The sequence below is a fragment of the Pleurodeles waltl genome, chromosome 6 (genome assembly GCF_031143425.1).
Source record: "Pleurodeles waltl isolate 20211129_DDA chromosome 6, aPleWal1.hap1.20221129, whole genome shotgun sequence".
In the NCBI taxonomy this organism is placed as follows: Eukaryota; Metazoa; Chordata; class Amphibia; order Caudata; family Salamandridae; genus Pleurodeles; species Pleurodeles waltl.
In genome coordinates this window covers 282947584-282963339 of record NC_090445.1, presented here as the reverse complement: position 1 = coordinate 282963339, position 15756 = coordinate 282947584, and the positions used below count along the sequence as shown (strand labels likewise).

Below are 15756 nucleotides of genomic sequence, written 5' to 3'. Positions count from 1 at the left end.
CTATATTTTTACCCTTTCTGTACCATAAGTTTTGGATTCCATTGAGTTCTGTGTCCTGTCTGCTTCACTGCTCAGTTGTTTGCTTGTGTAAATGGTAAATGTTACCTGTTTTAGCACAACATTCTTGTAGCAAGAGTGAGGCCTGTTGCAGGTCAGGCCCACTGGCTTATAGTGGGCCTAAGGACCAAGCTCCTGGCACCAGTAAACGATTAGTTGTTCCACAGTGCTAAAGTGATCTTGTTGGATATGCGTTCTGAGATATCATTAACAAGGGCATTTAGGTATTCACTAGCACCCACAATTGTTTTGCTAGCCATTTTTAGTGTCCCCAGTTGGATGTTAAGATAAGCTAATCCTCTCCTTTCCTTCCCAAACAGTGAGATGTCTAGAAGAGTGAGCAATGATATCTGTACTAGCGAAAGGGATAACTTTTAGAATGCGTTTGGTCTACATTTTGCCAGGCCCATAGGCCCTGTTGTTACATTAGGCAACAGTGTTATTCTGGTGTTTCTGGGCCACTCAAATGGGTATTCCAAGGCTGTGCATGCTTCTGGGAAGCAAACATCTTTCAAGACAGTGCAAGCTACCTCATACTGTTCAGCATGGTATGTAATTTATCATCTGTTATCATTACTTGATTGCTGATAATGCTAGGGGTACTCAACAGGACAAGACGGCCTATTCAGGCTTAGCGTTCCACATAGATTATGCAAAATAGAAGCAGAGAACTCTGGGTAGTTCCCACGTTTAGGTGGAGTGCAGCTGCTATATAGAGATACCCAACAACACCAGCGATACTGTAAAATTGCTCACCTCAAATGTGTTTATCTAGCATATGATTAGCGCAGTGCCATCCATGCCAAGCTAGAAAGGGCTTTAAGAATAGGATTAGCGCAGTGCCATCCATGCCGGGCTGTAAAATGATAAAAGCCTTCTACCACTCGAGGCACAGCATTGGAGCTTTGGATTGGTAATAAAAGCAACCCCTGACGTGTCTTGCTATTATTACAGCTCTTCAGAGAGGTTTAGCTTTGTCCAGACACAAGGGAGCACTCGGTATGAGTCAAAACAATACCCTTTCAGGCTTAGAGTGCTGCATAAATTATGCAGAAAAGATGCAGAGAACGCTGGGTAGTTCCCAAGTTTAAGTGGAGAGCAGCTTCTGTATAGAGAACCCTACAAATGTCTTTTTGAGGTGAGCAATTTTAGAGTGTTCCTGGTGTTGTAGGGTTCTCAATCGCTGATGGAAAACGTATTCTTGTCTTGAAGCACCTGTTTGCCAACGCTTGCCGTCACTGGGGGACTCAATACTGTGAATGCAATGTCAATAGGTCTGACCTTAATAAGGTGCATCCTGCACTCACACAGGCACACCGTTTACACAAGTAACCCACTAACCCTACACTCCCACAGACTCGCCGCTGCCCCTGTTTTCACACGGCATGCCTCTGGTCTTGCCCTCGCAATCAGTATTTGTATAAAAAACTAAATGTAATTCATACTGCTATTTCATGCCCATAATTGGAATACCAGAGCTATATTTTCCATATAGAAGTACTAAAAACCCACTATGCCACAATTAAAAGGAGAATCAGTAGGACTCTACCCTGCCCTGAGCGACCTCCAGTAACTGTCGGTGAGAAAATACGTCCAGTCTTTTCCTTGTAAGTCAAGTCCCTTTAACACACTGTCCTTCCCTCTCGCAAATGGCCTATACTCGAAATAAAATATCACTGACCAATGTTTGGACCTGCAGAGAGACCATCCACAGTTTTGGGGTGGAGTGGACAGATCCTTATCTATCAAACATTGATTTTCTATCACATTCTGCACATGAAGGTCTCCCCGTGTGTGAGAAGAGGTACGCCACTCTTGAAGATCAGTTGCAATGAACGGGGATGGTGTTTATATTCAGGTCTGGGACAGTGCGAGTGCTTGGAATTTTCACTAAAATTCCCCAAATACACATTTTACCTATGTCAGAGTATAATTGTGCAGTGGACCTATTCACAGATAATATGATTGAACCGCTAATGTTGCAAGTTTAGAACCATGGCTAAGCATAATGTTTTATCTTCTAGGTGTTGTGATTAAACTGCAAAGTGGAAGAGAGACATGCTGTCTACCCAAACGGCTGAAAATGTGTTGGACCCAAGACAAGTTAAACAGGTAAGGTAAAGTCAGTGCACTAAGCCTTCAAATTATGACATAATAATGATCATCCTACTCTGTCTTGCTGTACACATTGCATGGAATATATTGGCTGAGATCAGTGGAGGAAAATAATAAATGACTAGTTCTATGCCCTTGAAGACCTCTAAGACTAACATAAGCATTTTTAAGTTTTGTTTGTAAAAATGATCAGTGACTTAAAACAACGCAACCTGCTTCTTATAAAGTAAAGTGCAATTTACACTCTTAACTTCTATCACTCTGTGCACTGCAGGGCGAAGATCCAATATCGCGTTGTAAGGAAAGCTGAAGTAGAGTGCGTAGTTTATCAAGCGGATGCTAGTTACAGGAACTGAAGTTGTACTAAGAAGATTGGATGCCTGGATTAGGCAGTAGATTTTTAATTTGTTGAGCGAAAGTCAGGAACTAGCAGTGCATTTGTAAGTGATCAAATAGTTGCCAGGCATAGACAGTGAGTATGTGATTGGTTGTGCTGATGCTAGGCAGAGGCAGCGGCAACGAGTATGTAATTGGTTGAGCATGTGCTAGGAAGAGGCAGGGAGTATGTCTTTGGTTGAAAATGTGCTAGGCAGACTATGCAGTTGGTTGAAAAGTTGCCAGGCAGAGGCAGCGGATTTGTAATTGTGCTGATGCTAGGCAGAGGCAGTGAGTATGTAGTTGTTTGAGAGGATGCTAGGCAGAGGCAGTGAGTATGTAATTGCTTCAGAAGAGGCTAGGCAGAGACATTGAGTATGTAATTGTTTGAGAGAATGCTAGGCAGAGACAGTGAGTATGTAATTGGTTGAGAGGATGCTAGGCAGAGGCAGTGAGTATGTATGAGAAGATGCTAGGCAGAGGCAGTGAGTATGTAATTGTTTGAGAGGATGCTAGGCAGAGGTAGTGAGTATGTAATTGTTTGAGAGGATGCTAGGCAGAGGCAGTGAGTATGTAATGGCTTGAGAAGAGGCTAGGGAGAGGCATTGAGTATGTATGAGAAGATGCTAGGCAGAGGCAGTGAGTATGTAATTGTTTGAGAGGATGCTAGGCAGAGGCAGTGAGTATGTATGAGAAGATGCTAGGCAGAGGCAGTGAGTATGTAATTGTTTGAGAGGATGCTAGGCAGAGGCAGTGAGTATGTAATTGTTTGAGAGATGCTAGGCAGAGGCAGTGAGTATGTAATTGCTTCAGAAGAGGCTAGGCAGAGACATTGAGTATGTAATTGTTTGAGAGATGCTAGGCAGAGGCAGTGAGTATGTAATGGCTTGAGAAGAGGCTAGGCAGAGGCAGTGAGTATGCAATTGGTTGAGCATGTGTTAGGAAGAGGCAGCAAGTATGTCATTGGTTGAGAATGTGCTGGGCAGACTATGCAATTGGTTGAAAGGATGCCAGGCAGAGGCAGCGGATTTCTAATTGTGCTGGTGGTAGGCAGTGGCAGTGAGTTGGCATCATCTAGTTGCAGTGACTTCTACTCCTGTTGACTAGAGCCTAGTCCTGGTGTACAGTGGACTCCTATGAAAAACTTACCAGAGGATCAATATTATACTGCCTTTTCCCGTGATACAGGCAGGTCCGAGGGCCTGCCCCGTATGCCTGAACGTTGATAGCCAGTGGGACAGCGGCATGCCTGGATTATGTGGTCCAGGGATTACTGGAAGTCTATAACCTTTCTTGATGGGAGTTAAGCCCACAGAGGAGTGGGAATGCGGAAGTCTCTCCGAAATTTAGAGCAGTCTGTGTCTTGCTGTATGTGGAGAGGACGGTTGCACCGGGCGAGGTGACCAGGAGGGTTGCCGTAGGTGTCTGTAGTCCTGCCTGTGGGACTATTTAAACTTGCAACGTGGACAAGTGTTAAAGGAGAGACGCAGTCTTCTGTATTGGGAGTTTCTATTACTGTACAGAAATTCAGCATCAACGCCCAAAAACCCATTAGGGTTGAAAAGCAGTTTTGGGAGAAAATATCTTCCCCGTTTCTTTGTAAATACATACCATCGTAAATTTATCACCGTTGGCATAGGTGGTACTTATTTTTGGAATAAAATGATCCCCAATTTTTCTTGTAGTGGATTAAGAAAAAATTGTCGAGCTGCCTTAAGGCCCTACAGGTTCAGTATGTGACCTCTGATGCGGTGGTCACCAGCGAGGACGGGGATGCGAACTCCCTGTGCAGTGCATTGGAAGCTGTGTTCATACACGGGCTGAAAGCAAAGCATGTCAAGGCGGAGGCTGCAGCGCGAGCCAAGAGGCTGGGTGGGCGCTCCGGCCTGCCTCAGCCCGTCTTCTGGACCCTCTTGAAATCCGTCACTCACCGGTGAGTGCCTTTTCAGCTTTGTCTCCACGGTATAGTTCTCTTGAAGTTTCAGTAGAGTGCTGCACACTTTCACCACAGCATGTGCATGACAAGAACCCGCCTCCCCTAGAAATTCGCAATAATAGTGTTAAGATCAAAAAAGAAATCGTAACCTGGCTTTCTGGATGTCTTACCTTGTAGTATATAAAACACGTTACCAATTGTAATAGGGTTGGCCTTCTGTAGACTACAGCTTTTGTATATTTTATGTAGCTGTTTTGCTGCAGTATTTTAAACAGCAGCTGTCATTCTCACCCTCATTTTAACAACATTTAAAGGGTGTTGAGCTGAGGTGGCTGCAAGATTGGAACATGTGACCATCAGTGTGCCCAAGTATTTCCATAGTAGGAGCATTAGCCTGCCGATCTCTTTTAATAACTCCGCGCACTGTCTCAGTGAGTTGGTAAAATACCTCAGTGGGTTACATCACTCTGCAGAGAGCTGGCACGATAACTTCCTGTGTTAAGGCGCCCTCTGTAGAGATCTTAGTCTAGCAGCTCTCATAGTGCAATTTGGTGCGAATTAGAATGATGTACTGTTGCCACGAGAGGGTTTTTTTCAACCTTAAAAGGGTGAACATAGGAGTAGGCCCTGCAAGGATTCGAACCTGTATTCAGCAGTGTACACATAAATCTCAGCATGATAACCAAGGTAACGCATTTACTGGAATCTGACTTTGTGAGCTTCAGAAATTGCAAATGATCGGATGCTGTCTAAAGCTGCTTTTGGTTTGGAGACACTGAGCGATCTATGATCTCTTAGTTTATGCTTTATTGCGTAATTACTTAAAATCATGATGATCTCTGCCTATACCCCTCCCTTAATTAATCAATGAGGGTCGATAGGCAGGAGAGGAAGAGTCCTGAACCTTCATGCCTTTAAGAAATCCTGCGCAGCAAGGCTTTTCCAGTTCTCAGTATTTGTAGATGTATTCAAATAATAGTAGCAATACAGAAAGCAAAAGCCATTGGTCAAGGAAATGAGCATAAACCAAACGCACAATAATGTATAATAAAGAAATTCAACAAGCACATCTGGCAATCAATCAAATTAACAATAGTAAATAGTACATATGGAAAAGGCCACGAACATCTAGCCCTATCTAATCATCAACAAGTAAAGTCTAACTGGCACATATTTTTATAAGGCTCTGCACAAAGAAAACACACAAATTCGGAGCATGATTTTACATTAACGAGCAGTACTTGAAATGTTGCATGCTTTGCATCAATCACATTAGTCATTCAAAATAGCACATACTTGTATGTTACTTCCTTCGGTTGTTAAATACGTAACTTGTTGCATAGAAGAAATTGTATGTTTTATTAATGCAAAAAAAACAGAGAACAAAGCTGCTGCTTCTGCAAATCACAGTGACAGAGATTTAGTTTATTATCGTGTAATGTTGCAATACAAGTACACCCCTTCCCAAGAAGGCCAGAAATTGATTACATTTGCTTACAAGTACAGATAGCATTGTTTCAAGCTGATTTTCAGTCATTTGTGAAAACAAATAATACACATGAACGTGTGTAGGTCGTGCACAACAAATACACGTGCACTTTTCTGCAATATGACAAGCACTCTTAATCTCGCCTAGTTATGCTAACTAAACCCAAACTATATCAGGCACTATCCTCTAATAAAATATTTCACTTCTCCATCACCAATTTGCATATATGTCTCTGCAGTGAGCAGATTAAGCTCCTGGGCCACGTTCCTGCCACTAAGAGCTGCCACTAGCAAGTTGCACACGATCCTTGTAGTAGGCGGATGACCCCTTATGCAGCCCGGGAAGGCTGCTCTCCGATCACCACACCGCGCCGGCCCAATGATGCGGCTCTGCTGCTCTTACGGCCTGTGTTTACGGCTCTAGTGGCCTTAACGATGCAGGCTGCTGAGGGAGAACGGTCAATGACTATTTTGGTTTTGGGCACGATGCCTAGTCAATGAATGAATGACTCGGTGGAGTGCTGGGCGTGGGTGATACTTCGGACTTGAGGGGGAAGCGTGGTTGTCTGTTTGGGAGGGAAAATGGTGGTCGGATGTACGACTGCTGGAGCATGGCAGCACGAAGGGTGGCCTGCGCTGTTTCCGTACAACCGCTTTAAACAAATCCATGCTCGCTTCCCAGCGCCTACGCAGGCATACGTCCACATAGCAACTCAACTTTGTTTTCATTTCCTGATGGCTGGATCAGCTTTTTGCCTTACCGTCACTCTCTAATACACGTACAATACATTTGAACAGAATACCACCGCATGCCATTATGTCCAAACCTAGGAGACATTGGCAAAGCCAGCGGACTGGACTGGCATGCTTGCCACGTTTTCTTAATTTGTTTATTTTCGAAAAACCTATTCAATATGAAATAATGACAAATATCAAAATATTAAAGGAGTGGCCCCAGGAAACCATGCACCCCAGCCCGGATATTGAAGTGCAGTCCTTTTCAGGCAACTGTGCACATGTGATCAATGAAAACGCCTTCATTCACAGGGTAAGAGAGCTAATGAATGAATGAATGATGCTGATCCATTGCCTCCTGCTGTGTTGTGTAGAGGCAAATGCCTGTACAGACCAATAGATGAAGAGAGCTGACTGAAAGTCGCTTTATATGTATGTATGTCTATATTTTTCTTATGATATATATATTTTTTTAAACGTTAGGCTGGCGAGCCAACTGCAGCTCCCTCTTGGCAGGCCTAAACAGGACTGGGGTATTGGGGGTACATGCGGTGATGCTAATTCTAAATTTAATAGCCGTCATCCATAAAATGGAGGATTTGATACATTTATTTCTGTAGTTTACAGTGCTGATAATGTATTCATCATCTTGCAGTAAATTTAAGAGCATAATATCGATTCTAAAGGCTGTGGCGAAAACCTACTATGAAATACGTTACGCTTAAGGAATATTGGTTATTGAAGGCCAGAAATGAAAGCTTCCAATGCCAGCCACTCCACCCAATGCCTTTTATCAGGAACTTTCCAAATATGAAGACTTTCTTATAGGAGTTCCATTGGAAGAAAGTTCAATGTTGTTAGTTCTTGCTTGAAAAATACCAATAATAAATCAAAGTCTTTGACCTACTGGCATTTTCATATGCCAATTAACTGTTTTCTTTGTTTGTTTAGTAGTAGCTACTAGGGAATTTTCCTTGTTAGTAAGAGTGCAGCCCTTGCTATCTAAATGCTTCCTTGTTTCACAAGAAAGACCTATTGGGTTATGTGGAAAGAAAACATTGAAACATTTTGGAAGCTCGCATGTATCGTTTGGCTCGCATGTATCTGGTAACCAGTACACATTCCTAATACATATGTTGTTAATCGTCTGCAAGTTGCATGAAGTACACGTGCCCTCTGCACCTAAGTCTTTTCCACACCCCTCCAATGTGCACTGGAAATGGGGTGTATCGCTCCCAGCGTGAACTGTTTTTGCTACACGATGGAGCAGTTTGTAGGTTCTATGAATTAGAATAACTTAATAACCCTAGTAATCGCTGGTGTATTTGCATTAAACATACACTGGTATACGTCAAGGCTACTCTGTCATGAAAAGAAGGGAGAAACAATGGAAACCTGTTTGAATAACTTTCATGCTCCTGAGTAAGAATATTTCTGAGCAAAGTGGGAACATTGGGAAATGCTGCCGATCGATCTATATTGGTACAAGCATAAATGCACTATTATGTATGTTGACTTAATCTACTTTTTATGTTTTTCCACTTAAAACCATCTTATTTATATATGAAAGCTTTTTTACACTCCCGAGTTATTTAGCCTGCTGTGCATCCAGTATTATGTCATCTGAAAGCCTCATTCCTATTTGTCGCTAGTGCCATGCTTACTCACAACATTGTACTCCTAATTTGCAGATATGAGGCATTGCTATATTCACTAAGGCTATGTGTTCTCTACTCATCTTCTAAAACGGTATTTCTGTCTATCCTAACAGAGATGTAATTACAGAACTGGAACATTTGAACTTCATCAATACGGATGTGGGTCGTTGCCGCGCCTGGCTGAGGCTGGCATTGAACGAGTGCCTGATGGAGTGTTACTTAATATTACTTCTACGTGAGCGGTCCAGACTGGCTGAGTTTTACCAACCAATAGCCCTGTTGCTTGATGCTGAAGAGGTTGAAGTTATCCTAAGCTACGTGCAGGGTTTGACCTCTCTGTCGTTTGAGCTGTCCTATAAATCCGCAGTTTTGAATGAGTGGACTCTTACTCCATTGTCCTTGGCTGGCTTGTGTCCTTCGCCAGAACTACAAATGGAGCCTATAATCACCTCCACCTCGCAGACCCTTAGAAAGAAATCTTGGGATTCACTGTCCCAGTCCTCAGGATCAGAGGAGACAGACATTCATCACACAGCGTTATTACCTCACAGTCACAATGAGAGAAGTAGTAAATGTGGCTCCTCGACGCTCAGTCTCGACACCAATGGGTCATCTCAGCTCTCTTCCAGCTTTGGTTCTGATGGTCCTGCGATACACTGTGATTCCAAGAGCCCTGAAAAATCCGAAGAGCTCCTGTCATGTGACTCAGATCTGGGAACTGGCAACACAGAAGAGTCTGACATGTCTTTACAAGAGTGAGTATGTTTAGATGATCATCAGATTAAAAGTAAATTAATTGATATGCAAGCTATGTTCTACAGCCATGGTGCTTCTGCTAAGGTACTCTGCTGAAAGCCATCACATCAGTGAAAACAGAGACATTTCCCCAAAGTGCAATATCATATCAGAGGAGAAATACATGTGCTAAAGTAGACTGTTGCAGAAATATTGTAGTCACTGGCTCTTCAGTGTCAGTTGAAGCAAGTCCTTTCACTCTGAGGATGGAGGATTTGCTTCCTGAATTTTACTTCACCCAGTGCTTTTAGGCAGACTTGCAAGAACTGGAAAAAGAGTGGCAGTGGTCAGCAGCAGCAGGCAGGATCCCAGCAGCCTGCATGTCTGTTACAGTCACACCGTTTTAACATGCATGAGTCATGATGGTAGGTAACTAGTGATTAGAATCCAGTAACATCTTCAGTTCTATGTTTATTCCTTTCCCAATATTGCATCTCCAGCCCATACAGAAAACGAGGGTCACAGAAACAGCACAGGAGTACATGTTTTGTAATTATTGTTTCCTATTGGAAATTAACAGGTTGATCCCAGCTACTGATTACATCACAGCCCTCCTCAAGCAGGGAAAAACAGCGGCACTGATCCTACTTTATCCCTACCATCTTCAACACCTACATGGGTCCCCCAACACTGCAAATCCCACCCACTAAACAACATATCCTATCCAGGTGACACCTAGCTCATCCTATCACTCTCAGAAGATCCCGCCAACACAAGAACCAACTTCCACAAGTGCACGACAAGCGTCGCCAACTGGATGGAAAGTCACAGCCTGAGCTTAACATGGACAAAGGGAAGTGCTGATCTTTGGCAACAACACCACCCCTTGAAATGACTCCAGGTGGCCCTCTGAAGTAGGACCATTACCCAAACCGACTGACCAAGCCAGAAACCTCAGCATAATCCTAGACAGCAAACTGACCAGGAAGTCCCAGACCAACACAGTCGCCTCTGCCTGCTTTCACACATTTCTCATGTTACAAGAAATCTTCAGTTAGCTCCGATGAACACCAGACCTACCATCACTCAGGCCCTAATCACCAGCCAATTAGATTACAGCAATAAACTCTACGCTGGAATCACCACACTTTTTCTGCAGAGACTCTATACCATACAGAACTCTGCTGCCAGACTCATCCTCGACCTCCCCAAACAGACCCACATCTCCCGCCACCTTAGAAAACTCCACTGGCTCCCCATACAGAAGAGATGCCAATTCAAGCTGATAATCCACGCCTACAAAGCACAGCGCAACCAAGTACCAGCCTACATCAACTGTCGCCTGAACTTCCATCATCCTACCAGACAACTCAACTCCACGTCCCTCTCACTCACCACTGATCCCCCGCATCCACTGAAGCAAAAGCAGAGGACTCTTCTCCTACCTTGCAGCAAAATCCTGGAACAACCTCACTCTGCAGCTTCGGCCCTTCACCTCTACTGAAATTTCAGAGAGCACTGAAGACCTGGCTTTTACGTCATGATTCTCAAGCGCCTGGAAACCCTCTTGGGTGATTAGTCGTACTATATAAGTCCATGTGATTGATTGAACAGATTGCTCTTTGTAGTATCTGACACTGTTATGGCAGTGGAGGAAAACATCCTAAATTGTGGACATCTGCACTGTAATTGCAGGACGTGGCTCTTCTACAGTGCTTGGTCAGATTTCTAGGTCTTGATTTATTTGGGAATTAAAAATCTAATTTCAAGAAACAGTCATAGGTAGAAATCTTCAGCTCATGTCCTTAACTGAGGTTAGATTGAATCTTGATATGGCTTTAAATGAGGATAATCCGAAGGCAGAGCCCACTTACTTGTGAGAAGAGCTGCTGGGTTTGAACACATTTTAAATGTTAACGTTCTTTAAAACTTGCAGCAGCCAATGCATATTTCATTCTGGATCTAGTATGAGCTTCGAGATGAGCTTTGCAAGAGTGATAGAAAGTGATAACAAATACATTAATAATAATAATATGTACATTTTATATCCTTCATTTGCTCATTACAAGTATAAATGGGTCTAGAGACTCTTCCAAGATAAGCTTGTTGCTTATAAAACTTTCCTGCAGCTGACGTTATAATACAGAAAAACAACTGGGTGATGAAAGGAATGCTTGAATGAAATATCTCAGCCAATGGTGATCACTTGGAGCTACAGTCCAGTCTATGGTTTTCCTCCTCTGTCTCTAGTTAAAGGCCAGCCATATGCAAATCAGTAATTGTTTTGCTCCAGGAGGAACAATCCATAGCGAACAGCCTGGTTAGGTCCCTCAATGTGGAAACACAAGCCAGTTTTGACCTCCTAAGCCATAATCAGTTACACTTTGTGGCATAGTAAGTACGGGACCCTCTTCACACATATGGCATCTTCTCCAACAAAGTAATGAAAGAGGTGACTTAGTCTCAACTACTGATGATTGTTCAGGTCACATTTCAATCCTTTGTTTTTCAGCCACCATTCGTCTGTAAATACAGACCTACTAAATGCACACCAACCTTGGTCCTGTTCCATTAGTTAGAGAACCCAACCCGAACACCCAGGCAGGTTCTCCAAAGATGTGAAACGCAAGAGACCACAAACTAGCTTCAGCCTCGTTGCACATCTTCAATGAGATATAGCTTGAGGTCCGTGGCACAGAGAGCATGTGACCCACATGTTGATATAACCATCGCAAGTAGGGCGCCCATTACAACAAAAAAACATAGCATTGGAAGGATAGCTTGAATTTATCTAAGCCACTGAGTGTGACACAGTAGGCAAAAGATGGACAGGAATTCAGCCCAGCACACTGGCTGATGTTTTCTGTCATGCACGGTTTTAATTAGATAAGAACCACAGCACTTAATCACAAAAAGTATATAGCAGGTTAGGTAATTCACTAAATATATGTTAGTATATAAAACACACTCAAGTACACAATAGAAACTGCAGCAAAATAATAATTCTTTTTCCTTGTAATCTTCTTGGGTTATTTGTATCCAAAAGATGTTCTTAACAATATAGTTCAATAATATTGAACTAGTTGGAAATTAGTCCTTCATAGAGAGTACATTTCATATGGTCCATGTACGCATAGTACATACAGTAACAGCTCGTATGAGGTCTAATAAACAACAGACAAACACGTGTTTCGTCACACAGTGACTTTTTCAAGGCCGATCGAGCGAATTGTAAGGTCCCTATGTACTAGGATAACGTCAAGGATGAGTGAGCTGCATTCAGGTAATTTATAAAGGCAGTGTGGTCCAAAAGTAGTGTGTTCTGTAACATTGCCTGCATAAATAGGATCCAATGTTCAGAATCTTTAGGCACAATTAGTAGTACAACAGACCATGATAAGTCCCATTCTCTGGTAAGTGGTTCACGCGTAGTACCCTCTAGGTGTGGTGGAAAAGAAATGTTACAGAACACACTACTTAGTTAGTTAGTAACCTTTCTTCTTAAGATATTTTGTCACTCATGTCTTGATCTGTATGGGATACTTTAAGTGTTTTTGCAGAATCCCTAGGTATACTCCTAAAGAATATAGATTTTAAAAGTTAAAAGAGCTTTGTGTTTCTTCCTTCAGTGTCTTTATCCTAAATGGATAAGGCCCTTGGCTGAAGGTGCACTGAAACCATGTGTCTGTGGAGCTATTATCCTATTGGTATGACATTGCTAAACCGCCTGAACTGGATGCTTATGGGAGGCACTACGAGCCCTGAACAGCTTTCATTTGCTCTTAGTTATGTCTGTGGTTGCACAAATGGTTGGTTTTCTCTTCATGCTCAAACATTTTAAGTGTTTCCCAGGTCCCTGCAGTCCTGAGGGTGGTCATCAATTGATATAAACTTTTAAAAGTTGCCTGCCTGTACATCTAATTCTACGGTAAAGCAAGCTAATGAATGGGAGGGTCTAATTCCTAGTTCTGTGCAAAGTTAAAGAACTTTATGAGTGTTCTGAAGTACATTGTGAATTGATTTAAAAAGTGACGTTTCAGTTGGTAAAGCTTTACCGCTTCAAATACTGTCCTATGCCTATTATGCGTTGGTGTAATTAGATATTTCTAAATTAATTGATGCAAATGAAATCATTTTGCTGGGGTGTGAACTTTTTCTTTATGGTGTGCAGTCATGACCTCTGCCCTGCATGCTCGAAGCAGGTATTTAGCATCCTGTTTTTCATTTTCTGACCTTTGCCTCACCTTATCTAGTGTGTGTTGAAAGGCCAAAGCCTGCCTTTGAATTACCAATAATCCTGGACCTGGAGGGACACACCAGGCAAAACATCTGTATAGGTGACAAAAATACTGACCTTGCCATGGCTTCTAGCTGGCAGAATGAAGGTGGCCGTATACCTTGTTTGATAGTAACTATAGCAAGATGAGGCCATTCTGCTGTGTAATGTAAATGGGAGCCTTCTGGACTATTCACTTACAGTTCTGCTAACAGCGAATCTGGAATCTTAGCCCTGGATGTATTTATTTATGTTAGTGCTGTTTGGTGTGCATTGAATGAGTAAACCTGGGTGACATAGGCTTGTGGGGTCCCAGACCTGTACATACACTGAAAGTGGAGGTGATGGTTCTTTCACTAACAGTGGAAGTACATTGCGGAAATTCCTTAGCTTGGAGGAAGGGAACGCAGACACTGAAGTGGGAAAAGAGAAGATAGGCTTCCCCATTAGGTCTTGATGATACAGAGAGCTGCTGAATATTGGCCCTGAGCCGGCCCTTTCGCGGATGGCAGTGGTGAGAGTGCATTTTCTTTTTCACCGTGTTAAGGATTATTTAGAAGGGAAGGAGCCCTTTGTTTCTATTCCTGATTGCGTCCGGTGTGGCTTTGATGTTCACTGCTCACACCTCTTACTGCCTCTAATATGGGTGCTCCAGCCAGGAGATGAGTCTCATATGAAAAGCCCACTCAAGATAAAAAGCTGAGGTTGGAGGACAGCCTCATAAGGAAACTTCACAAGTAAATTGACCTAAATCAGTTCTGAAAAGGCAGATGGAAAATCCACATTCCATGTCTGATAACTGTATAAAAGTGGGAGCTGATGGCCCACATTGCCACATTGTTCCAGTTCCAGGTTCCCTCTGACCAATGAGGGGGTGTTCCACATAGTTCCTAGAGGCTTACTGCATAACCAGGGTTGATGTCTGCCTGACAGCCAGCTTCCCAGAGGGGAAGTGACATCACCTAGGAGACTGATTTGGAGGTAGAACTGCCTAGCTTGGCCTGGGAACACCAGTCCTTCCTGAATGAAGGGGAAGGGGCAGGCTCACCCAAGGGTAAGAACTCACTATTGTAAGGGAGTATTGCAAGAGCCCATCCACCAAAGTATCACTGACTACAATGCTAGCATGACAACATTGCGGACCAATCCCAGACTACCTCACAGGATGGCAAAACTTCAGAAGTGTGTTGAAGCAGTGTCCAACGTCATCTTCATTGTCACTGCCGTACGCACTTGAGGAAGCGTGCCCAAATGGTTGTCTTGACAGAAACTGGGATCGATATTTGTCTGTGGCAGCCACTCTGTGCCTGTAATCCCAGATAGCATGACTGTGGCACGGCTGTTTGTATGCTTTTCTGATCACTCCAGGAGTGAAGAATGCAAACTTGTCATGCCCGACAGAGGTAAGTAAGTGGTCTGTGCTTTGGGCACTACAAGCTGATCTGGTGCCTGGCAACTAAGGTGCTAAAGACCTTGATCATACTGCTACCACTGTCCCCCAAACAGTGGCAAGAAGTTCCCTTTTGTTGCTGAAGCTGCAGAATTGCCTCCATTCTGGCAGGTCCCTGTTTGACTGACATCGTCCTCACAAGACTAGAGACCGGCCTGTCTGCATGGAGAAACTGCTGTTGCCAGTTGAGGACCAACACCTGAAGCTGCCATTACTACTGCTACCCTCTAGAGACAAAATGTGGCCTGCAGCCACCCTGCCCTATCAGGACTGACTCGAGCCATGCATTGAGTTCTGCGCATCTCCAGTTTGTCCGTCTGCTCACTGGATGCCCAGTACGGCTTAACACTGCAAAGTAGAAGAAACATATATGAGAGGACATAGGCTATGTGGCCGACTAAAAGTTAAATTTTAAATAAATGGAAGGTGCCAATGCAAAGGAGCTAGAGACTAAGCTGCCACGAACCCAGTCTCATAGGATGCAGGGAAAAGGCGAGGTGGGGGGTATGGTGTTTAGGAGGGATGCCACCTTGTAGCATATGGGACCGATACCAGAGTATCCGGTATCTTGTGCATTATTTTAGTGTTTAGTATTGTATCTTATGTAAAATGAAGTACTTGTATTTTTCAAAAAGGGAACTCTGGGCTAGGCAGTTATCTTATTGGCCTGCTGGGTGTAGTGTTGAATGCTGAGCTTACGTACTTCCACACTAACCTGAGAAGCATGTGACTGTTCGCCATTGCTACCACTGAGAGTCTAGTGGTGACATTTTTAAACTTGGTCCAGTTTGCAGAGCTACAGTAGGACGGACCCTGGGACAGTAGAAACGTACTACGTCAGCCTCACAACTGTAGCTGTTTAGTCCTTGCCTGCCTCTTGTTCCCCCTAGCAGGGTCCGACACATACTTTCCAAAGTTGTTGTATTGCTGC

General features: G+C 43.4%; 1 protein-coding gene across 2 annotated transcripts in view; it reads left to right on the top strand.

Moving 5' to 3' along the window:
- Window positions 1-15756, top strand: part of PLEKHM1 (pleckstrin homology and RUN domain containing M1) — a 190232-nt gene that overhangs the window by 84916 nt on the left and 89560 nt on the right. Inside the window, exons 2-4 of one of the 2 annotated variants that reach the window (XM_069238078.1) lie at window positions 2082-2169; window positions 4233-4480; window positions 8478-9119. In XM_069238078.1, the coding sequence (XP_069094179.1) occupies window positions 2116-2169; window positions 4233-4480; window positions 8478-9119 (944 nt within the window). In that variant the 5' untranslated portion in view covers window positions 2082-2115. The remainder of the gene's footprint in view (window positions 1-2081; window positions 2170-4232; window positions 4481-8477; window positions 9120-15756) is intronic. The other variant, XM_069238079.1, reaches the window with a different exon arrangement.